This window comes from Nilaparvata lugens, chromosome X (assembly GCF_014356525.2).
Source record: "Nilaparvata lugens isolate BPH chromosome X, ASM1435652v1, whole genome shotgun sequence".
Lineage (NCBI taxonomy): Eukaryota > Metazoa > Arthropoda > Insecta > Hemiptera > Delphacidae > Nilaparvata > Nilaparvata lugens.
The window spans coordinates 39714325-39739053 of NC_052518.1; the positions used below are offsets into that span (position 1 = coordinate 39714325).

The following is a 24729-nucleotide window of genomic DNA, read 5'->3' on the forward strand; positions in this document are numbered from 1 at the left end:
CCCTTTCGCAACAAAGTCACTGACATTGTTGATTGTAATAAATGTATACAATTATTCAATGACAACAAGGAAACTATCATGGAATGCAGAAAACTTTATGGAACAATATTGACATCGACAAAGTGATGCAAGAGCTAGAAGCAATGATGATTTTGCAAAATTCAGACACCACAGAACCAAAGGAAACAGAGTCAAGAAGTGTGTTTGTAGAACAGCTGTTAGGAGGAGAGGGAGCTGAAAATAACAATGATGTTAATGAAATTGTGCCACAAAACGGATTGTCAGTTGTAAAAAATGGAGCAACGTGATGACAAAACAACAATATTGTGAGCTGCTACAAACTACAAATGCTGAACAACGTGAGGTGGTTCTTGAGGCTATACATCATTTACATGGCTGCGGAGATGAGCTCCTACAGGCTCTACAAATCTTCTTCACCGGACCAGCAGGATGTTGCAAAACGTATACATTGAAGGCCCTCATGGAAACATACAATCATTACACTCAGAACCACAACTCACTCAACAATGCCTACGTTGCTTGTGCAAGCACAGGTAAAGCAGCTGTACCTCTAGGTGGAACAACAGTTCACTCAGCATTTCACCTAAATACTTCTCAAGTTACAAGACTTCTATCAGCTGAAAACTTGCAAGCCTATAGAAATATGTTCGTTGGCGTGAGAGCAGTTTTCATTGATGGGATCAGCATGTTGAGTGCAGCTATCCTCGGTAAAATCAATTATCGATTGCAACAGATAACTGGCATATACGACCAAGTTTTCAGAGGCCTTCACATCATCTTATGCAGCGATTTCAGACAGCTGTTGCCTGTACATGCTACTCCGTGTTACACAGTGCCAATCAACCAACTTGGAGGACCTATACTGTGGCAAAGCATTGACTACTTCCCATTGGTCTGTGTTGTATGACAAACTGACGAGCTGTTTTCGAGAATTCTGACTAAAATTGGAGATGGACTTAAACTAAGTGTCAATAACATCAAACTTATAGAATCCAGACATAAGTCAGAGTCCTGGTGCAAAGAGAACGTACCTGACGCTGTTCGGTTGTTTTACAGTAACTTTGAGGTTGATTCATACAATCGAAAAGCAATTAACAATGCACACAACTGTATTGCCACTGATATCATGCTCGGATATTCCAGTAATTCTGAGAGGGGCCAACAGCAAGGAAAACTTCACAAGATGTCAGTTGCAGAGACAGACGGATTGCCTTACATGCTGCCCTTAGGAGTGGGATACCCTTACATGATAACGTCTAACATCAAAGTAGGAGATGGATTGGTAAACAGCACTATTGGAGTCTTGTGACACATCAAACGTCAGCCAGCCTATCCAGCCAAAGCAGGACCATCGACCAGCACGATGTTGCCGCCCACAAAAGATGAAATTATCACTCTTTGGTTCGAGTTTCCAGACAAAAGTAAGGGTGCCAGTGCAAAACTCAGAAGTCGACCACATGTACTCAGCAAACCAAACACTTTGTCCATTGATTGGGTGCCGGTGTACAAAAATGTTGTCAACATCACATTGACAAAAACAGTGAAATGCAATCGCAAACAATTTCCTTGCGTACCTGCTTGTGCCATTACATTTCACAAATCACAAGGTGGGATGTTCGATGTAATCATGTATAAGTACTCCTCCAAGCAACCACAACAATTAATATATGTAGCCATGAGCAACGAGTATCAACTGATTGCATATCATCATGGAGAAGGACTCTCCTTTGATATCCAAAATTGGGCGTGAAGGGAACGACTCACAAAGTACATGAGATATTTGCACTGAATATATTCGACTCCATGGACACACTTTGCAAACCATCACTAAAACGGCAGTCAAATTCTGTGACGATTCTACCAGTGCTGGACAAACTATCATGACAAACATCAATTGTCAAAGTTTGAGTGCTCATGCCACAGACATTGAAACAGATACAGTGATTCCAAGATCTGACTATTTAGTACTGATCGAAACGTGGATGCGTGACACTTGTGAACCACATCTAATCAAGAATTATGAGTGCATATCAAGGAAGAATAATCGAACAAACTCAGACACCAACGCAGCAGGTGGAGTAGCGATCTATTGTAGGTTATCATCAATATCAACAGGAAAAGTGATCGATGTTGTGGTCACAAGTTAAGGGTGCAGGAACACACTGTGCGTTTTTAAAAAGACTTTATTCAGGCCGAGCCTGTACACTACAACTACATAATACAGAATATTGCTTAAGACTACTTTTACATTGATTCTAATACCGTATTTATATGAAACAGTTACATTGATAACATTGGGGGAAGCTAGATTAGAAATCACACAATAAACAATAACAACTGATTAGACCAATTTAGTAATGGATTGTAAATAAGATATCAGTAATGGATTGGACTGAGTACATAGAAGATAATATTAGGGAAAGCTAGATTAGACATTACACAATAAACAATAACAACTGATTAGACCAATTTAGTAATGGGTTGCAAATAAGATATCAGTAATGGATTGGACTAAGTACATAGAAAGATAATCTAACTACAGACACTGCTTGAGTAATCAAAACCTGCGGTGACTTGTGCTTGGCTGAAGTTACTTGCTTTACCGCTGATACTACCTTGAAATTTGTGCTCGGTGCTGTTTATATTCATCCAGGATCAAGAGTACAAGACATCGGAATGTTGCTACACCAGGCACTTCTTCCATACGTGCATAACAGCCAGTACGTGCCACCATTACTGCAAGTTGATCCTAATATGCCGATTCTTCTATGCGGTGACTTCAACCAAAACGTGAAGTCTGATGACAAGTTTCTCAAATTCATTAAAGATAATCTTGATTGCATATCAAATATGTCTAAGTCTACTACGTTAAAAGGAACAACATTTGACTTGACATTTTCTAGGCACATTACAGCAGAAACACTTCCTTTCATTTCATATTTCTCCTATCATTGCAATATCCTCAACAAAATCACTCAGATAGGTTAAGTTAGTAGTTAAGTTGAGTTAAGTTAAGTTAAGTTAAGTTGTAGTAAATGCTGTTTCATTGTACGCAAATGTATTGCAAGTTATTGTATGTATATTTGTATATAAATACGTATGTATGTGTAAAGGTGAAAATAAAATTTTGTTAATATGAAATTCAGTGCGAGATTCTTTGTATAAATTGATGTTTTAAATATAATTCTTTGTATAAATAAATGTTTTAAATTGTTACTATTATTTCATCCTTCTTCCTACTATACGAATGAATATTCACATTAAAATTATTTTACCACTCAAGGTCGTTGTCACGTAAAACTTTCGCCCTTATACCGACTTTACAGGCAACCAGAGTTTTCCATATATTTTTCAAAGTTAGACAAAGTCACCCAACCCCTGGTTGACATTTAGTCCAGGCAATGAATGCTCAAAAAAGGGTATAGAGGGAAATGTTTGGAAGACAAATTTTGACCCCTCAGATCTGTTGAAGGTAATAAGGAGGTAAACATATCAAAAGTCCCAACCCCTGTTCTAAGGGGGTGGGGGTGGTTTAAAGGAACCATTTTTTGGTTTATCGCATAAAACTCAAAAACTATGTATCTTAAGGACTTAACTGTCATAATTATAACAAATCAAAGCTTACATAATTTCCTACAATATTCATTCTACAACTTTTTTTATATCTCCTCTAGTTTTCGAGATATCCACTCTTGAAGGTGTGACATTTAAAAAAAAACACATTGTTGTATTTCAATAGAAGTAAACCAGTTAACATATTCATATTTATTACACACTTCAAGATCAAGTTACACAATAACACAAGCCCATTCATAAGTTCTCATTTAACGCCATTTTACCAGAAAATCCAAATGCAAACGCTGCCCTGGCCCACTAGGCTAAGGCAAGTTGTGCAGTTCAGTCTTAGGAGGATTTGCTAGAAGCTTAGAACATTCCAAACAGCTTTTACCTACATTCTCAATATCTTCATCTAGTTTAGGCCACCAGAAATATGACCTAGCAACAGACTTAATTTTTACAATTCCCATATGGTTACTATGCAGTTCTTCTAATATTACACTTTGTACAGAAGCTGGAATGATTAATCTATGTCCCCAAAATATACAATTCCCTTCCACTGTCAACTCATCTCTCTTAAGAAAATATGGTTTTATTTCTACATCAATTTCTAGTTCCTCATGCCAAATACCTGATGATATACAGTTCTTCACTCTACTCAAAACATAATCTGACTGTGTTGCTTCCACAACCCCAAAAATATCTATATCAAAATCCTCAACAATAAAATTTAAGTAAGAGCCATAGTCACCCAGAATATCCTGACTGTTACTTTCATTTTTATTTGCAGGCAATCTAGACCAAACATCAGCACAATTATTTTCACTACATACAAAATCAATAGTATAGTCATAACCCAACAAGAACAAAGCATACCTTTGCAATCTATTTGCTATCATAGTAGGTATTCCTTTTTGTTTCCAAAAATAAATGTCAAGGGTTTATGGTCTGTTCTCAGAGTTAATTTATTCATATAAAGATACTGATGGAAATATTTAATTCCATAGACAATTGCTAAAGTGTCCTTGTCTATTTGTGCATATGACTTCTCAGCATCATTCAGAACTCTAGATGCAAATGCTATGGGTCTCTCTATTCCATTCTCTAATTTATGTAATAAGACTGCAGATATGCCATAGGAACTGCTATAACAAGTTAGATCAATATCCCTATCTGGGTCAAAAGGCAACAATACATCAGGTGATGTCAAGTACTTCTTCAATGTTTTGAAAGAATTATCATGAACAGATGACCATTCAAATTTAGTACCCTTTTTCAATAGGTTGTACAAGGGGCCTAACAAACTTGACATGTCAGGATTGAACTTTGAATAGAAATTAATTGAACCCAAGAGGGACTGAAGCTGACCTACGTCTGTTGGTGCTGGTGCATCAATTATAGCTTGACTTCTTAATTTAGGATGTGAATACCTTCTGAATCAATTATATGACCCAAGTATCTAACATTATTCTGGAAAAAATCACATTTATCTTTCCTGACAGTCAATCCCTTCTCTTTGATTCTATCAAGTACTAGCCTCAACCTACCCAAATGTTCAACTTCATCTTTTCCTCCAATTACAATATCATCGAAAAAACACACACACCCATCAATATCCTTAAAAATCTTTTCCATCTCTTTTTGAAAAAGACCTGGCCCTGAAGAAATTCCATAAGGCAACCTTGTATACATGAATAAACCTTTATGAGTTGCCACCATTGTCAATGATTTTGATTCCTCAGTCAACTCTACTTGTTGGTAGGCTTGAGCTAAATCTATTTTACTGAAAACTGTACAACCCCTCAATTCCGAAAATAAATCATTAACTCTAGGAATGGGATATCTATCAACATTAATGTGTGAGTTTACAGTAATTTTATAATCATAAACTGGAACTGGTTCATACTGGAACTATGGGAGTACCGTAGCTCATTCTGAAGTATCATTTTCAATCAAAATTCCTTCATTTATCAATCGATTAATTTCCTGTCCTATCTTATCCTTAAGTTTGTAAGGTGATGGTCTTGACTTGACAAGAACTGGTTTAGTACCTATCTGGTTTTAATTCTATTTGAAATTTCCCCCATTGTATTTACCCAACCTATCAATAAAAACTTCTTGATATTCTTAAAAAATATTGAATTCATTCAATTGTTACAATGTAGGTGTAATATGTAATATTTAGAGCTCTCAACCACTCTCTTTTCAACAATGGAGGTCCCCCATTCTCAATTACATACATATCTAGCAGATATACCTTATTATTTTTTTTTACTGTGACTTTCACAACTCCACATGTCTTAATACTGTACCCTGTGTAACCTCTACAAGACAGGTCTGTTGGTAAAAGCTCTCTACTAATCTTAAATTTTGAATAATCAGATTTGGAAATGACTGTGAGTGCAGAACCTGTGTCTACTTGGAACTCAATCAGTTCATTGTCTACATGGACACTTTCATATATTGGCGAGTCTTTCTTATTTTACAAAGCAAATAAATTAAAATTAGAACCCTTTATGTATTTAACAGATTTTTCCTTACCTGAGTTATCATTCTTACATACCTTTTCTAAATGGCCCACCTTATTACATCGTCTACATGTCTTGTCCTTATGATAGCATTGACTTTTAAAATGGCCATTTAATCCACAAAAAAAACATTTCACCTTATTTTTATTCTTTTGCCAACCGCCCCCCTCAGAAGTGGAATGTTTGTTGACATACTGCACCTCACTTGTTGCTGAAGTTGTAGGCTGCTGGGCACCATACTGCATCACATCATGATTGGTCATTTCCATTGATGTAGAAAATTCAACTGCTTTTGCAAAAGTTAAATCATTTTCAGTCAATAATTTCTTCTTGATATTTTTGTCATGAATTCCCCAAACAAACTGATCACGGAGAGAGTTGTCCAAGTTTGCCCCAAAGTCACAAGTTGATGATATTTTTTTCAATGCCACTACATAAGCTGCAATTGATTTATGAACATCCTGTTTCCTCTCCTTAAAACGATAACGTTCTGTAAGAGGATTTGGTTTTGGAGACAAATGATTCTATATTAATTTAATAAGGTCATCAAAACGTTTAGTCGTTGGTAGGTCCGGAAAACACAAATCATGCATTAGTGCATAGCCATCGTTTCCTAAGAGAGACAACAGATACAGAACTTTTTTATCCTCAGGTATATTGTTTACAGTCATTGAAAGGATCAACCGTTCCGACCAGACATCAAAATTGTCCGAATAGAGATGTAATTCTCCAACAGTCACTGGACTGAAAGGTTTATACATTGTAGCAGCACTACTGGAGCTCGTATTTGAATCCATACTGTCACAAAGTTAATTTTTTGTGACGGATGGAGAACTGTTGTCCAGTATAAAATTTAGCGAATTTATTCATTTTAGAATAAGAATAGGGTCGACTTCAGATATATTTTGTTGGACTTGTAGTTGTGTATGTACATCATCACCATCGCCGTCAACCCCTATAGATCATCAGCAACAGATTCATCATAACCAGAAATTTCCAGATTTTGTTTACTGGTTTGAGCGTTCTAATAGCTAGTATTGCAGCAGCAGCAGCAGCCGTATCATCAAAGCAATAGGCGACTACCGAGTTGAGTCGGTATCATTCTTCACAAAATTTCTGGTGAGAAATATTGTTTACCGGCCTAATCTACTATATGAATTAGCAGTATTGTCATCATGGAGGCACCCTTGGCATCAGCATTAGTGGATTCATACCCTGTCACATGGCCAGTGGCGTGATCGTCTCCTGAGACTCCTATTGGTCGGTAATCTCTTTTCCCCCGGCCTCCTAATTTTCAGCAACCTGGTACTGCTTCAAGGAGACCTGGGAGAGAGGCAGTTGTTCAGTGGTTAAGCGTGAGAATGGGTCTTCTCTCCTTATAACATTCCCGGTACTAGTTATTTCTAGGGGAATTATTCTATTTTTGTGTGTTAATATATAATATTGTAGGACGAGTTCTGGACAACTCGAAGATAGAACTTTCTGGGGGATTTTCTCTCTTGTCGGTTATTTTTCCTAAATTCGTATCACTGGGGGTGAACGAATTATCCTTGGTTTTGGAACCTCTAAGGGATCTTGAGTTTGTACTACAAACAGTTAAGTGGGAAATTTAACTAGGCTCTTATAGTGGATTATTTTTGAGTACTTAATTTACAAGTCTCGACTCTGTTGCTTCACGACGTTTTCAATTATAATACAGGAAGTGGGAATCGGTTCATTATTCTCCATATCAGTATCCACGTTGATTCAGGTAATTGTATGTCAGGACTGGTAGTCTGTATATTTTTCCTTCTCTGTAGTAAGGTGGCCTTCAGTTAAAAGAGTAATTTTTCTCAATTGAATTTTTATTCTTGTAGGGAAATCCCTGTCCTTTTTAAGAGTAGTATTTCTCAATTAATTTTTATTCTTGTAGGGAAATCCCTGTCCTTTTTAAGAATAGTTTTTCTCGATTAATTTTTGTCCTTGCAGAGAAATTATTATCATTTATAGTAAATTTTCCTTGCTTAGTTTTCATACTATAGAGTGGCCCTGTATTTTAACTTTGCTCAGCAGTTTCTGACTTGCTGTAATTCCTAGTGGGAAAATTCCAATCCTTTCCCCAGAGAGCTCAGGTGCAGCTTGAGTTCGTCCTGGTCGAAGTCACAGACTGTGATGCTTCCAGCTCTCAGGTCCAGCTTGAGAACGTCCTTGTTGAAGTCACAGACTGCGATGTCCTTTCTCTTTCTTTCTCTTAATTTTTCCGATTCTAAAATCCTTCTAGCTCTCAGGTACAGCTTGAGGACTCCCTCGCAAAAGTTTCTAGACTGCAGCATCCTTTCTCTTTCTTTCTCTTAATTTTTCAGATTCTAAAATCCTTCTAGCTCTCAGGTACAGCTTGAGGACTTCCTTGACAAAGTTTCTAGACTGCGGCATCCTTTCTCTTCCTTCCTCTCAATTTTTCCTATTCTTAAATCCTTCCAGCTCTCAGGTACAGCTTGAGAACTTCCTTGTCGAAGTCCTAGATTGCAACATCCTTTCTCTTTCTTTCTCTTAATTCTTCCTGTGTTAAAATCCTTCCTGATCTCAGCTCCAGATTCGAGATCGTCCTAGTCGCGGGTTTTCAGACCCACGAATCCTTCCTAAAATTCCTGGTGACCTGTCTCCTTCAATAGCAAATATTATTTGCTGGTTTTCCCTTTTTCCCGTGATCTCAGTTGCAAATTAGAGATCAATTTTGCTGTCGTCCTTAGACTGGCAATTACTTGGAAAAGTCTATTGAAATCTTTTCCTGAATTAGGAGTCTCTGACTCGATATTTTCCTTGTGGAAAATCCTGGAAAAATCCTTTCCCACCCTGACAACGACAGACTGTTGTCTTCCCGATATTATTCTACAGACTGTGTCTGTGAAAAATCTTTTCTATCCTCTCATAATAGTCGACATATTGACTATTAATTTAAAAGCGTTTTGGACGATTTAGAGTGATTCCCATACCCTTAAGGGCTGTCACAGATTAGCCCTTAATAACCGGCGTGCAGTCACCAGACTTGCGCGGAAATCCTATTTAGCAGTTTCAGAATTGCTGAAAATCCTTTTGCAGCTACAGGCTCGTGATTCAGAAGTCCTACACCTAATACCCTGTATACTGAATCTTGAATATCCTATATAGAAAATTTATACCCTGTATTTAGCTAGCAGGTCCAGCTTGCTGAGAGCTAGAGTGCAATTCTCAGATTGCAGATTATTGAGCAGATATTTATTTGCTGTAGAGAATAATAATCTTATTATTGATTCTCTGTACTGTATACCCTATACCCTATACCTCAGACCCTGTACCCTATTCTCTATAGCTTACACCCTATACTGTGCCCTATTTAACGATATCTTAAATACCACTAACAACTCCATAGTTCCGCCATACCGTTACTCCATAGCCCTCACCTTAAACCCCAAAGAAAAACACCAACCCGGGCTTGCAGGTACAGCTTGCTCGCCGTCAATTCGCAGTTGGTTCAGATTGCGTACTACCTTTATAAATAGAATTATTTGTAGGGATCCGATAGTCAGATCCGTCTCCTTGTATAGGGTTATCTTAATCTCCCTTAACACCCGCCCTGTATTCCAAAGGCCGAGGGCCGAATCGGCCAGGAACGGCACAGACAAATACTCTTCCCCTGAATTTAAAAATCTCGTGAAAGAAGCAGAGGGTAAAGAATCAGGATAGAGGGAGAAGTGTAGGTCCGGTAACTCCACCTGTCAGTAATTCCATCTGCAATGAATCATTTCATCAAATTATAGCCTACACCATTAACAATGTATAGTCCATTAGTGTATAAGCTAGCAAATATTGTAATTATTAGATTATATAGCAATAATATTGAAAATATCCAACACAGAAATCAGCAGAACATATTATTCTTCATAAGTAAAGCATCACCTGTCAGTATGGCTACTGACCCCGACCCATATCTGACTCTAGCTAGTCCGCGTTGTAGCAATACTTCACAATTATTAGGTAACCTAGAGGGTGGAATAGGGTATCCTAATAATACTTATACATCAACTGTTTTCATTAATCACTTTAACTTACACTGTTTTATCCTCATCGCCATTGTTGTATTTCAATAAAAGTAAACCAGTTAACATATTCATATATTACTATTGGATATCGATGAGTATCGATATGTACATTTATATCTAGTATTGATTACTAATATCGATTGTTCATTACTTGTATCAATGTATCGATTGCACTTCGCAGAAAAATGGTGACTGACGTATTTTGATTGTGCTAATAATGTTTATCCAGTTTATCGGATTGGTTGTTGTTTACAAGTTCAATAAATGTGAGTTTCATAAAAGTGTGTATTATTATTAGCATAATCCAACATGGTAGCAGACCGTTGGTTTGACGAAGAAGAGATTTCCAGAAACTGAAATCGGTAAGAAACGGTAATGGATAGGTAAAGTTTCAAGTGTAAACGCGAAGTAAAATTGCAAGTCATGGCGGAGAATTTATTTATTTTTTTGAAATTTTATTTATTGCCAAAACAAAATTACAATATTACAATATATTAAGTTACAAAGTGTTAAACAAATAAGCAAAACTTAAACTTAATTATTAGATCAAAACTTAATTTATCTTTATTTTGGCGACTGCTGGCATAAGTAAGAACTTGAGAGCCAGCAGTGAGTTTACATTATTAGATTTAACAAGTTTAGCGCTTAACTAAAATTTGTAGAATACTTATTCTATTTGGCTTTTTAAATAATTATATATATATGATTGAACATCATCAAAAACTTACAAATAACTAAAGAATACTTAAGAGTAACTAAATCCATTGTAGCGTTAATTTAAAAAAGAAATTCCTGTTTATCCACTCTTCCACAGTTTTGTGATATTTACCAGTTGGTTTTTCTATAATGAAATTTGACGGAACTAAGTTGATGAAAAGATTACAGTAATAAAAGAATTGATGCCTACATGTAGTGAGCTTGATCAAATGCATATTGTATCTATTGAAATGATTTACTCGCATATTGTAAGGGGTTGTGCGAGCTGAAAATAGAGAGTGATTCTTGTTTATGTAGAGTATTACGGTTTTCATGAACGTTTGCCTTAATGTTGGTACATCAAGTTCAATAAAAATATCTCGGCTTGGGTACAAACGTGGTCTCCCTAGAGCTGCTCTTATAATATGTTTTTGGAGGACAAACAGTTTTCTCAAGTGCGTATCAAAAGCTCCACCCCACACCTCAATGATATATTGGAATAAGGAATGTGCATATGCAAAATAAATTTTTCTTATTATCTCCCTGTTTTTAATTTTATTTATTTTATAGAAAATATAGATGAGATATTTCAATTTTGAGCAGAGGTACTCTAGGTGAATGTTCCATTTGATATGGTGATCTACAAAAATACCAAGATATTTTATAGATTGCACTCTTTCCAAAGGTATATTTTCGTGGGCGACCTCATTCATTATCTGGGTGCCATTGTTATTTTTCTTTGATTTTTTTATAGAAAGTTCAAGATCTATTGATGGTTGACCAATTACGGTGGGTGAGAAAGTTATATATTTAGTTTTCTTTGCATTTAGGGTTAGTATATGATCTTCAAGCCATTGTTGAACTATTTTCAAACCATTATTTGCAACTTTAAACGTTTCTTCCCATGTGTCTCCGCTAAAAATCAAAGTTGTATCGTCGGCGAAAGAATAGGGTCAATATTCCAATATTTGATGGACAAGAATATGCATCGTGGAAGAAGCAGTTAATTATGTTTTTTATAAATGAATAAATGTGATGTTGTAGTCACTCGACAAAAGACTGAATCAGACAAGGACACAGATTGGATAAATATGGATGTGAAAGCTATAAACTTCATATATTGTGGCATAACAAACAAAACAGTTGGATTTTATAAGTGACTTAGATGACATCATAAGAAAATTTGATCAAATGTATTTAAAGGAGTCGACTGCATTACAGATCGTTTGCAGAAACAAACTAGATAAGATATGACTGAAAGACTACACCAACGTTTCAGACTTTTTCAGTGATTTTGAAAAAACAATAAATGGACTGGTGCTGGTGCTAAAGTTACAGAAAAAGAAAAATTGAACTGCATGCTAAGAATGCTCCCTGATTCATACAGTTATATTGGTGACTTGATAGACGTTCTTAAAGAAGATCAGACAGTGGACTATGTGAAAAGCAAAATTCAGTTGATGGACACTAAAAATAAAGGCAGCAACAATCTTCAACCTAATTCAAATGTGTATGCAGTTGAACATTCAGTTGGACACTCCAAAAACGTGAAGAAAGAATCGAGGTCATGCTTCATTTGGGGAAAACAAGGACATCTGAAACGAGACTGTCGTTATAGGAAGAACAACTTGCAACCAAGGAATAATTCTGGCTCAACCTACCAAAAGGGACAATTCCAGAATAAGTCAGGAATGAACAATTTCAATGCTGAAGTACAAAATGCTAAAATTGAAAAACATCAAGTAAGTATGCAAGGTAAGATTAAAATAGAATGGCTACTTGATAGTGGGTGTACTGATCATGTAATTAACAATGATGGATATTTTGATAAAAGTATTACTTTGAAAAATCCAATAGATGTAAAAGTAGGTGATGGAAGAATTTTAAAGTCAACAAAAGTAGGTACTATGATTAGTGATTTCAATGTTTTTAATAGAAAAGAAACGATTCAAATGAAAAATGTATAGTATGTCAATGATATGAACAGGAACCTGATGATAAGCTATTCTAAAATTACTAATGAGCATAAAATTATTTCATGTGGTAACAGTTCTAAAATCTATAATCATGAAAATAGTCTAATAGCTCTTGCTTGGAAAGTTGACAATTTGTACAATATGACAAGTTTTATTAATAATTGTAAAGAAAGTAATGTTAATACTGTATTTCAGAAGTAGGCAAAGAGACAAATTTGAAAGGGAAACTTCATCGTATGCTAGGTCATGTCAATTTGAATTATTATTTGAGAAATATGTGTAAAGATCAGATACTAGAAGGTCTACCTACAGACCTGTGCAATGAATTATTTATGAAATGTACGATTTGAGAATAAAATGCATAATTCACCTTTCAATAAAAACAGAACTAGAGCTAAAGAAATACTTGAGATAGTTCATACTGATTTGAATGGACCACACAATACCACTGGATATTGTGGTGCAAAGTACTTTCTTACTTTCATAGATGATTACAGTAAGTTAGGTAGGGTGTATACTATAAATTCTAAGAGTGAAGTATACAATTGTTTTTTAAGCTACAATAACGAAATTGAAAACTTAACTGGAAAGAAAATTAAGAAACTAAGATGTGACAATGGGACCGAATATATAAACTCTAAAGTGTATGAATTGGCTAGAGAGAAAGGCATAGTTATAAATGCATGTCCACCCTATGTTCATGAATTGAATGGCACAGCTGAACGTTATAATAGGTCTATCATGGATATGGCAAGATGTTTGTTAGCAGAAGCTAGAGTGCATAAACGCTTTTGGCCTGAAATAGTTTGCACTGCTGCTTATCTTAAAAATAGAACTTTAGCAAACACAATTGAAAATAAAACTCCATATGAAATAGTATTTGGTAAGAAGCCCCATTGAATATTTGAAATTGTATGGCAGTAGAGTTTTTGTAAGAGTACCAGAAGTAAAACGTATTCCCAAGTGGGACAAAAAAGCAGAATTAGGAATTTTGTTAGGATACAGTGATGTTGGTTATAGGGTACTAGTGAATAATGAAATCATTATTGCTAGGCACGTTGACATTGTAGAAGAAGATACTAAATTTATTGATTTATCAGATAAGGCTGAAATTGATGAAAATGCTAGTATCGAGATTGAGACTGATTGTGTATCTGAAGTAGATGAAAATATCCCGGATGTGACTACCCCTGAAACCTCAAGTAAACCACAAAGAAATAGGAAGGCTCCAATCAAGTTTGATTATTATTATTATATATAATAATTCTTTGGATGTGAACTTTTGTAGTGTAGGAAACCCTGAAATATATGATCAAGCAATACAATCAGATGATTCCAAAAATTGGATTGAAGCTATGGATAAAGAAATAGAATCATTAAATGAGAATAATACTTGGGTACTTGTTGACAGACCAGAGAACACAAAAATTATTGATGTTAAATGGGTCTATACCAAAAAGTCAGAAACCAATTTTAAAGCTAGACTAGTAGTGAGAGGTTTTCAACAAAAAGAAATAGTTGATGATATCTATTCACCTGTAGCTAAAATGTTGTCATTGAAAATATTATTGTCATACTGTTGCAAAATGGGTTTATACATAGAACAAATGGATGTTGTAACAGCATTTCTAAATGGCAAGGTTCTGTCAGAAATATTTGTACATCAACCTAAGGGATATGAAGATGGAACTAATAGGGTTTGTAAGTTGGATAAAGCTTTGTATGGATTGCGAGAGAGTCCAAGAGCTTGGTATGAATGTTTTGACGAATTTATTGAGAATATGGGTTTTGAAAAAAGTAGACATGATTATTGTTTGTATGTAATGAATAAGGGTATTGAGAAAATTTATTTGATTATGTTTGTAGATGACATTTTGATTTGTGGTTCGAATAAACAGGAAATAGATAATGTAAAACAATTGTTGTCAGAAAGGTTTAAAATGAAAGACATGGGCTCAGTAAAGAACTACTTGGGTATTAATATTGAGTATGACTATGATCAAATGAAACTCAATCAGACACCATACATTGAGCAATTGGCAAAGAAGTATAATGTAATTGATTCCAAACTGTATAACACCCCTATGGAAGCTAATCTCAAATTAGAAAAATGTGATTTGAGCACAGACTTGAAATACAGGAATCTAATTGGCGCATTACTGTATATTAGTTCTGCTACTAGGCCAGATATAAGTTTTAGTGTTAATTATCTGAGTAGATTTTAGAATTGTTGTAATGATACTCATTTCAAATACGCAATGAGAGTTTTGAAATATTTGTATTTGACAAAAGCTGAAAGTCTTACATACAGTAAAAATGAAAGTAATAATATTCTAGATTGTTTTGTTGATGCTGATTGGGCAGGAGACTCTGTAGATCTGAAGTCAACCACCAGGTATATTATAAGATTGTTTGGTAACATTGTATTTTGGAAGTCTAAGAAACAAGGTAGTGTCACAAAATCATCCACCTTTGCTGAATATGTAGCTTTATCGGATGCAGTAAGTGAATTGAAACTTGTGATTGATCTACTTGGTATTTTTGAAAAAGTTGAGATGCCAATTGAAATATATGAGGATAATTCTGGAGCTGTAGCTATTGCAAAGTATGGGAATTTCACTAAGAATTCTAAGTATATTGAAGTTCATTATCATCTTGTTCATGAAAATTATTCGACGGTACCTACTATTGACATAGTAAAGGTTGATTCAGAAAATATTTCAGATATCATGACAAAGTCCTTTGGCTATTGTAAAATTTAATAAGTTCAAGAAAATGATTAATTTGGTTGTTTAGGATAAGTGCATCATTGGAACATATTGTTCTATTACTTTTACTTATTGTGTGATTTGTTATTTAGATATAAAGGAGGTGTATTGGATATCAATGAGTATCGATATGTACATTTATATCTAGTATTGATGACTAATATCGATTGTTCATTACTTGTATCGATGTATCGATTGCACTTCACAGAAAAATGGCAACTGACGTATTTTGATTGTGCTAATAATGTTTATCCAGTTTATCGTATTGGTTGTTGTTTACAAGTTCAATAAATGTGAGTTTCATAGAAGTGTGTATTATTATTAGCATAATCCAACAATTACACACTTCAAGATCAAGTTACACAATAACACAAGCCTATTCATAAGTTCTCATTTAACGCCATTTTATCTCTTCTTAGTCTAATATATCTATTGACATCCTAATTGTAAAATCTGACAAAGCATTTATTGGAACGGTTCCACTTCGATACTCGTTCCGTTACTATGTAGACGTCATTTCATCATTTTGTCCGTCTGCACTGACCGGTGATGTCACAGTCACGGTGGTTCCACGTCACTGTCATAATCAAGTTTGTTTTCTAATATTATTCGTCGTATTATTCGTTGTTTCAATTTTAATATTTGTATTATTAAATTTTTTGGAATCTATTTTGTCTTTTAGGCATCTTACTTTCTTGATAATTGCTACTTTTTCATCAAAGGTTTGCGAACGTTTGCTTACGTGTCTGGCATTTCCGGCTTCTTCATTGTTAGTAGAGCATCAGTCTGGCTTCTTGTCTTTCTATGGTTTCTCGTTGGTGAGTGCACACTGCTTCGGTGTACTTTCTCTTCATCCAAATTCATCTGGTTTACTGAACGTTTTTAAATGTGAATTATTCCTTCAAATTAATTCGTTAAATCTATTCATCAATTGTGATTCAATTATTCATCAATTTCTTTGTGTATTTACATTGATAAACTTTGTCAAAGTTCCATAGTATTGTTAGCGTCTATCGCCATTCTTCTATCAACATGTTTTAGACATTTGAAATTCAAACTTTCAATTTCATCATCTCTACCGTTTGGAAATCGTTCTGAAAATTCCACAACTTGAAATTCGGATTATTTGTTTGAAATTCTACATGTTCCTGCTCACATTTCCATTGTTTGGAATTGCCTACTGTGTTGGACGCTTCCATTCTTGTCATCACGTGGCCATCATATCGGCGCTTGCTGATGTCCTGTTCCTTGGGGTACCGTGGATTCCTTGCCTGTCTGCCTGGCTGCATCTCTTCCTCAAAATTTTATTCAGGTTACGTAAAATCGTTCTATTCAACTTTTATTTACTCATGTATTGCATAACTGTTCATGAAAATACTAACAGTGTGTCGATACTGGACCACATTGTTCTCTATTTCTAATTCAAACATTTTAATGTGCATTCATATGATTTTTGTAGCTATCATTCAACTTTTATGGCAATTGAAAACATTTAATTGTCCATACTTTCGGCAATCGAGCCTATGTACATGAATTCAATATGTTACAGTGTATGTCTCATTCAGAGCACTGTCCTACATTATTTCAAGGTTATAATATGTATTCATTGTATTTGATAGCTACCCTTGGCTTGCAAGCGTAATCTCATATCTGAGTTGTTCAATTGATGTCTAACTTGACATTCAATTCATTGAAGGCCTATGTCGCCTGTATTCAACATTGACAATTATTTCATTGTATTTGATAGCTACCCTTGGCTTGCAAGCGTATTCTCATATTTGAGTTGTTCAATTGATGTCTAACTTGACATTCAATTCATTGAAGGCCTATGTCACCTGTATTCAACATTGACAATTATTACATTGTATTTGATAGCTACCCTTGGCTTGCAAGCGTATTCTCATATTTGAGTTGTTCAATTGATGTCTAACTTGACATTCAATTCATTGAAGGCCTATGTTGCTTGTATTCAACATTGACAATTATTTCATTGTATTTGATAGCTACCCTTGGCTTGCAAGCATAATCTCATATTTGAGTTGTTCAAGTGATGTCTAACTTGAAATTTGATTCATTGAAGGCCTATGTCGCCTGTATTCAACATTGACAATTATTACATTGTATTTGATAGCTACCCTTGGCTTGCAAGCATAATCTCATATTTGAGTTGTTCAATTGATGTTTAACTTGACATTCAATTCATTGGAGGCCTATGTCGCCTATATTAATATATTCAATATTAACAATTATTTCATTGTATTTGACAGCTACCTTTAGCTCACAAGCATTATTTTAAGGACACTGACGCCTATTTCAATGTGTATGACATTGACCTTGGAACTTGCTTATATTAATGTCAGCTAAGACATTCTCATTCTTGAACTTATTTGTACTAGTGTCAATCAAAACATTTAATCATTTCAATATATAGAGTATTATCTACATCTCATTGTTATTTGTTATTATTCTTTTTAAAATCATTAAGATTGAATTTTTCAGCAGTAACTTTATTATTGTATCATTTGAAATTTTCTATTCTCAATTCAGGTATTATTGACAATACCTTATCAATTGTTGTCAGTCGTCAATGGTCATTAGTGTCATTGACCTAAATTCATTTAAATTTTGTTATCGCTTATTTTCTAACGGTTTTATTACATATTGTAATAAAATTCATCTAAGGATTTTATTCGATTTAATCTACTTACACTTGTTTTTGTATGTGGCCATCTGCCTATTATTTTATTAATATTAAATCTCAACTTGTTGACTCATTTTGTCTTTTATTGGCGTACTCACCATACTTCAAGCTATCAGTTTTTTATGCACAGAATTCAGAGATTTATTTGTGGGTATTAATACCAACTATCATTCACAGTCTACTGCCCTGACTTTGGATTCTGTCACTAATCGATGTGCACATAGCCAATAATCGATACACTACAATAATCGATACACTACACACATTTGCCACCAATTGTTTTCTATTTTTGCTCATAAATTTTTAAAAATCGATGGGAAAAATTCATGTTGATTATGAGCTTATAGAGCATTAAATTCTTCTCAATTTGATGTATAATTTCACACTTTTACGAATTTCTCTACACCTTTTGCAGCAGCTTTAGTGTTGAGTATGAAATATCCATTTCTGCAACAATACACCAATTGACAAAGGAATTTGGAGGGAATGTTTTAAACAAAAATTTTGACTTAGCAGCTTTGTTGAGACTAGTGAGGAGGAGAAAATATCAAAAGTCCCCATTTTATGTTGCATTTTTGGAGAGTTATAAGCCCTGAAAGAGCAAAACATTGGATAAAAACCTGTTACTTTAACAAGTAACCTTGAAGAGCGAATATCTGGGAAACTGTTGGGAATATCACAAAATTTCACTAAAAAAAAAGTGTAGAGAATGTATCAAGCTTCATTTTTGAATAGTTAGCTATGTCGGTTGAATGCATTGTTTTCAAGATATGAGCGTGGAAGCAAAACGCTGAAAAATTCAACTTTTAAACCTTTTTTAGGTGGTTTGGGTTGAATCATCATGACTGGCTTTCTGATGAACCTATGCGACGCTATTAAGGAATGGCTTACTACTGTATGGTCGACTGGATCTGCAGTTCCTGTATTTACTGATCCGGAGACATGAAAAGGAGGAGATTTAAAATTAGAAATCAAAAAAGAATTAGACTAAAATTGGAGAAAGGAATTGTAGAATTGAACTTGAATGAAATTTATTTTTAATTTTTATTGAACATTTTATATATATATATATTTGATAGCTGTGAAATTTATTATGATATGATGAAATTTATTTCAATTTAATTAAACAGTTGGTAGCTATGGTACTATTGCTGTCTGTTGAGACCAGCACTGGAAGCAGCTCCAAGCACCCAAATAAAAGCCAATTCTTTCGTCTTGACATCTATGGAGGGGGCTATGGGAGGGAGGGTGGTAAGGACTTATTAAATTGAAATAAATTACATCATATCATAATAAATTTCACAGCTATCAAATATATATTATATTAAATGTTCAATAAAAATGAAAAATAAATTTCATTCAAGCTCAATTCTACAATTCCTTTCTCCAATTTTAGTCTAATTCTTTTTTGATTTCTAATTTTAAATCTCCTCTTTTCTATCAATTCATAAGCTACACCTTTCCTTATTCATAACTCACTCAAATCCTAAATATCCCGTTTGTAACCGCCCCCTAAATACCCCATAGTATCCCCTGAATCTGTACACTTTTTCTCTTCATCCGTCTGCACCGCATAATCTGTGGTCTCTGCTGCTACAATTAAGTCTCCGTGCGTACTCTGTGATCGACCGTTGGATTCAAAACTGCAGTCTGCTCGGTTGAGGAAGTAGACTCGGTCTCCGAAATTTCCCCCATTTCTAATGTAAGTTTTTAAGTGTTTTCAATCTATTCATATCTTGTGTCTCCTGTTTTAATTTATATTACAAACTTTAAAGTGTCTATATATATATATATATATATATATATATATAATATATATATATATATATATATTATATATATATATATATATATATATATATTGACAATGCTCCACAAAAAATTCCCAAATCCCACAAACTCATTTAAATTGTGCCTCCGTTCGTCTGTGCTCTATGGTCTACACAACATCTCTACCGCGTCTCTGTGGTTACGACCATTAGAATGTTCAAATCTGCACTTCACTTCCTGGTTGATTGACAAAGAGAGCCCAGCCACCGAAAATTCTTGTTTAAATGTAAGTTTTTAAGTGTTTTTAATCTATCTGTGTCGTGTGTATCCTGTTTATATATATATATATATATAGGTTCATTGGTCATAGGTCATAGGTTCATAGGTCTTTTGTATAAATCTTTACTACTCATGTTGGTACGTTCGCGTAAGATGGTCCAAGCATCTCTAGTAGCTCCACAGACCTATCATGTGATGGCGTTTGTGTAATGGAGTATTATAGTTCACTCCTGTGGGTCTGAGCCTTCGCGCCATTTATTCAGACTGAACTTGATTTGAGGTTATGTATTGAAGTTGGCGTCGTTTCTCTTGTGAATGGAATATTCTTGTCTAGTCCTTGTCTGTCAGCTGTCTGTTGTCTGCAGACAGTGCAGAGTGAAAGTGATATTGTGTTTTGTGATGTTGTGATTGTGTCAAAATGTCCAAAAAGATTATTCAAGCAGTGATAAAATTTTGAATTCAACTTTGAAAGGTAAGTCAGTTATAGAATTATAACTTGTACTTCAATTATTATAATTACTTGTACTATTTAGCTTGCTTCTTTTACAATTATTTCCTTATGAGATTTAGTAATGCTTTAAGGTTATTAACATTTTGAAACGAAATCAAGAATAAAACACATCAAAAGTAGAAACTAAAAGTAAACCGCATCACTACTCACAGAGTGTATGTAATTGAGTGATTGGAAATAAATAAATGTAACAAAAAATAAAATCGTAAATGTAATTTCTTCATTTCTATCACTACTTTCAAGCTCAACTAATTCTGCACAAGAATCTTATTCTATTAGGATATATACAATAAATATATACCTGGATAGAATTGGTAAGAAGCTCATTGGCAATGAAATTCTCAATTGTATAAATAAATATTTAGATCATAAAAGTCAAGTTAGTCCTAAAATCATTCCTCTTCAGCCATGCAATTTTTCATAAATAACTCTTTTAATAGGTCCAAAGATAGGAATGGATATTTATTTATTTATTCAATCAATGAGAATTACTCAACTTACAGAAAAGTACCACAGGCTTATACGCCCAAAACGGTTCCAATTCTAATTTATACAACAGTCCAAATGTAGCTAGGTTATGTGATATGCAAACAATACCAATCCTGGGCCTAGGACTAATGATTTTTTTTTTTTTTTTTTTTAAGATTACCATACGTCCCAAAGACTCCAGTCATGGAGTATAAGACAAGTCATGTTATTACATAATAATTCTAACACTAAGTAGTTCAACCTAGTTTAGGTTTGAAAGGAATTCTTGTACACTATAAAAAGCTTTATCAACTAAATATTTTTTCATTTGTTTTTTGAAAATCTTCAAATCATCATTGCTTTTCAAGATTTGAGGTAGCTTGTTATAAAATTTCCTACCAATATAATCTGGTTTTTGTTCAAATAACCTACTATTGTGACCCATTATATGATAATCTGCTCTGTTTCGCGTATTATACTCATGAACATCTAAATTCTGCTATGCATGCATGAACATCTGATGAATAAACAGCTAATGAAACTTTTCTAAACACCATATCTTTGAATGTCCAGGGTATATCAAACAAATAAGAATATATTATTTCCCTCTTATTATGTTATAAAACTATAGCCTAATGCTAGGATAATTACTGTTGCTGAACACTGGTTAACAAACGATGACTGTAGCTGTCTCACAATACCTGACTATGAACTTGGGTCCTTCTATGGAAGGAAAAATTCCATTCATAGTGGAGAAGCAATTTTTTTAATTAATGGATTGAAATTAGAAGAATTAAGCATAGTAAAGGAACTTTCTATAGAAATGATTTGTGAAGCTTCTGCAATTGAACTTCCAAATGAAAAAATAATTGTTTTGTCATTGTACAGACCCTATAATAATGATGTTAGTTTTTTTAACAACTCTCTATCCTGTCTTAATGATATATTATGTGCCATTTATAAATGTAACTATAATTTAATATTATGTGCTGATTTCAATGTCAACTTTAATGTAAATGATAATTTTAATAGAGATCTTTGCAATTTGTTTGAATGTTTTGGTATCCATATTTCTACAAAAATGAAATCACTAGACCAGGCACACAAGTTAGGTTGTTAGGTTAATTAATTAGTATCATACACTGGAGTGTGGTGTATTTGCTTAGCCTAATGATGCAAATGATAAGTTTAAGAAGTTTTTTGATTTGTATATGTCAGCTGTTAATGCTGCTTATCCTCTTAGAGGTTTCAAAGTTAGTAAGCCTAAGCTGGATGATGGATGGTATACTGCTGATTTAATAAAGCTCAAACATAGTTGTGATGAATATTATAGCTTACTGAAATTTTTTAAGACTAATCAGTGTAGAGATAAATATAAAAGCTGTAAGAAAGAGTATAGAATTGCTATTAAGAATGCAAAAATAAATTATTTCAACAACAAAATAGAGCACTCAAAAAATAAAACTCAAGCTGCATGGAAGGTAGTTAAAATTCTTACAAATGTCAACAATGAAGCTATTGATTCACATGATGATAACAACGCTGATTCATTTAACAACTTTTTCTTTGAAAAAGTTGAGGAAATTAGTGAAAATGTGCCAGTTAGTGAACATCTCAGCTCTCACTACATCAATAAGTGCAATAGGCCCAATGTACCATTTTTTTCCAACATGTTACTGCAGATTATGTGTACCAGAAAATAAGTAGTCTTAGTAATTCAAGTTTTTTTTAGATATATATGGTATTAATTCTAAGGTCTTAAAAATATCTGCCCCTTATATAAGTGAAGTTTTGAGTTACCTTTTTAATTATTGTTTAGTATACAAGGGCATTTTTCCAAGTGTATTGAAAAACGTTGAGGTAATACCTGTAGGCTACATAAAAAAGGTGATAAGAAAAACTTCAGGCCAATATTTCAGGCCAATATAATCAGGCCTTATTTCAGGCCAATAACAATTGTACCTGTAATATCCGAAGTATTTGAGGCCATAATGCAAGACCAGATCTCAAATAATTTTGAAAACTTTGGTATTTTTACTAGAAAACAATTTGGTTTCAGGCCATGTAGAAATACTAGCAATGCAGTAACAAGTTTAGTAATTTAATAGTGTTTTTGATGATTTGGAGAAGGGTCTATCTGTTAGTTTTAGGTCATATGACATGTCTAAAGCTTTCGATACTGTTAAGCATAACATACTTTTTGAAAAATTTTCTTATTATGGCTGCAATTCAAAATCAATCTATTTAAAGGACTGCAACCAGTTTGTTTACAAAGATTGTCAATTCTCTAAGGGCAGAAAGGTTCATTATGGGGTCCCTTAAGGCTCCATACTTGGATCAATACTCCCTAATATATATATTAACAACATAATTTGTAATATAGAAGGCACTGATAAAGCAGGATTTCTCTTTGCTGATGATTTTGGTCTCAAAGTTAGTTGTAAATCCGAAGCAGGTGTACAAAATTGTCTAGTTGATAGCTCTCTACTCCTTAATGATTGTTGTGCTAGTAATCATTATGTTCACCTATAATAGAAATTCAAACAATGAAGTAGGGACTGAACCTTTAAAATTTCTAGGTATTGTTCTTGATCCCAAACTTAATTGGCAACCACATATGCAGAATTAATTAGTGAAAAAAATAGCAAAGGTACTGTACTTGCTGAGAAGGTTAAAGTTAACTGTAGATATTAATATATTATTAAATGTGTATTTCTCTCAAATACAAAGTTTACTGTCCTATGGTATATTATAATGGGGCTCTAGTACTCATGTCTCAAAAATATTTATACTCCAAAAGAAAGCAATTAGATTGATTTGTAATGTTGATATGAGGACCCACTGTGAACCTTTTTTCACAAAATTGGGAATATTAACTGTCTATTCTTTGTATGTATTATTTAGTGTTAGTTAAGTAATCTGGATTTTTTTAAATTAAATAGTGACTGTCATGGATATGAAACCAGAAATAGGAATAATATCAGAGTTCAATAGTTCAGGTTCACAACTTCACAAAAAAATCTTCTGTACACATCTGTTAAACTGTACAATTCATTACCACTAGAAATTAAGGCACTGCCTCTTACATTCTTCAAAAGGAAATTGAAAACTGTACTGAAAGCTGAAAGTTTATATAACATCCAAGAATTTCATGTAATTGACTGGACCAAATATTTGTAGGCTAATATTATTTGTATATATTAATTGTATTATGTAATATCTAGTACCTATTTTTGACATTTATCAATGCATTGTTAACAATGTCTATGATAATATAGATTCTTATTCTTATTCTTTCAAGAATTTGAACAAAAAAAGGCTTGCTCATTTTTGAAAGTGGATTTCATATTTATTTTTTGTTTGTATTCTAGTTTCCTACATCTTCGTGAGTAATG

At 33.9% G+C, this 24729-nt stretch overlaps 1 protein-coding gene across 1 annotated transcript in view; it reads right to left on the bottom strand.

Moving 5' to 3' along the window:
• Positions 1 to 218: 218 nt before the first annotated feature.
• LOC120354572 overlaps positions 219 to 24729 on the bottom strand; it is a 54951-nt gene continuing 30440 nt past the window's right edge. Inside the window, exons 3-5 of the mRNA XM_039441920.1 lie at positions 6064 to 6631; positions 5892 to 6021; positions 219 to 234 (exon numbers count right to left, since the gene is read on the bottom strand). Of these exons, the coding sequence (XP_039297854.1) occupies positions 219 to 234; positions 5892 to 6021; positions 6064 to 6631 (714 nt within the window). The remainder of the gene's footprint in view (positions 235 to 5891; positions 6022 to 6063; positions 6632 to 24729) is intronic.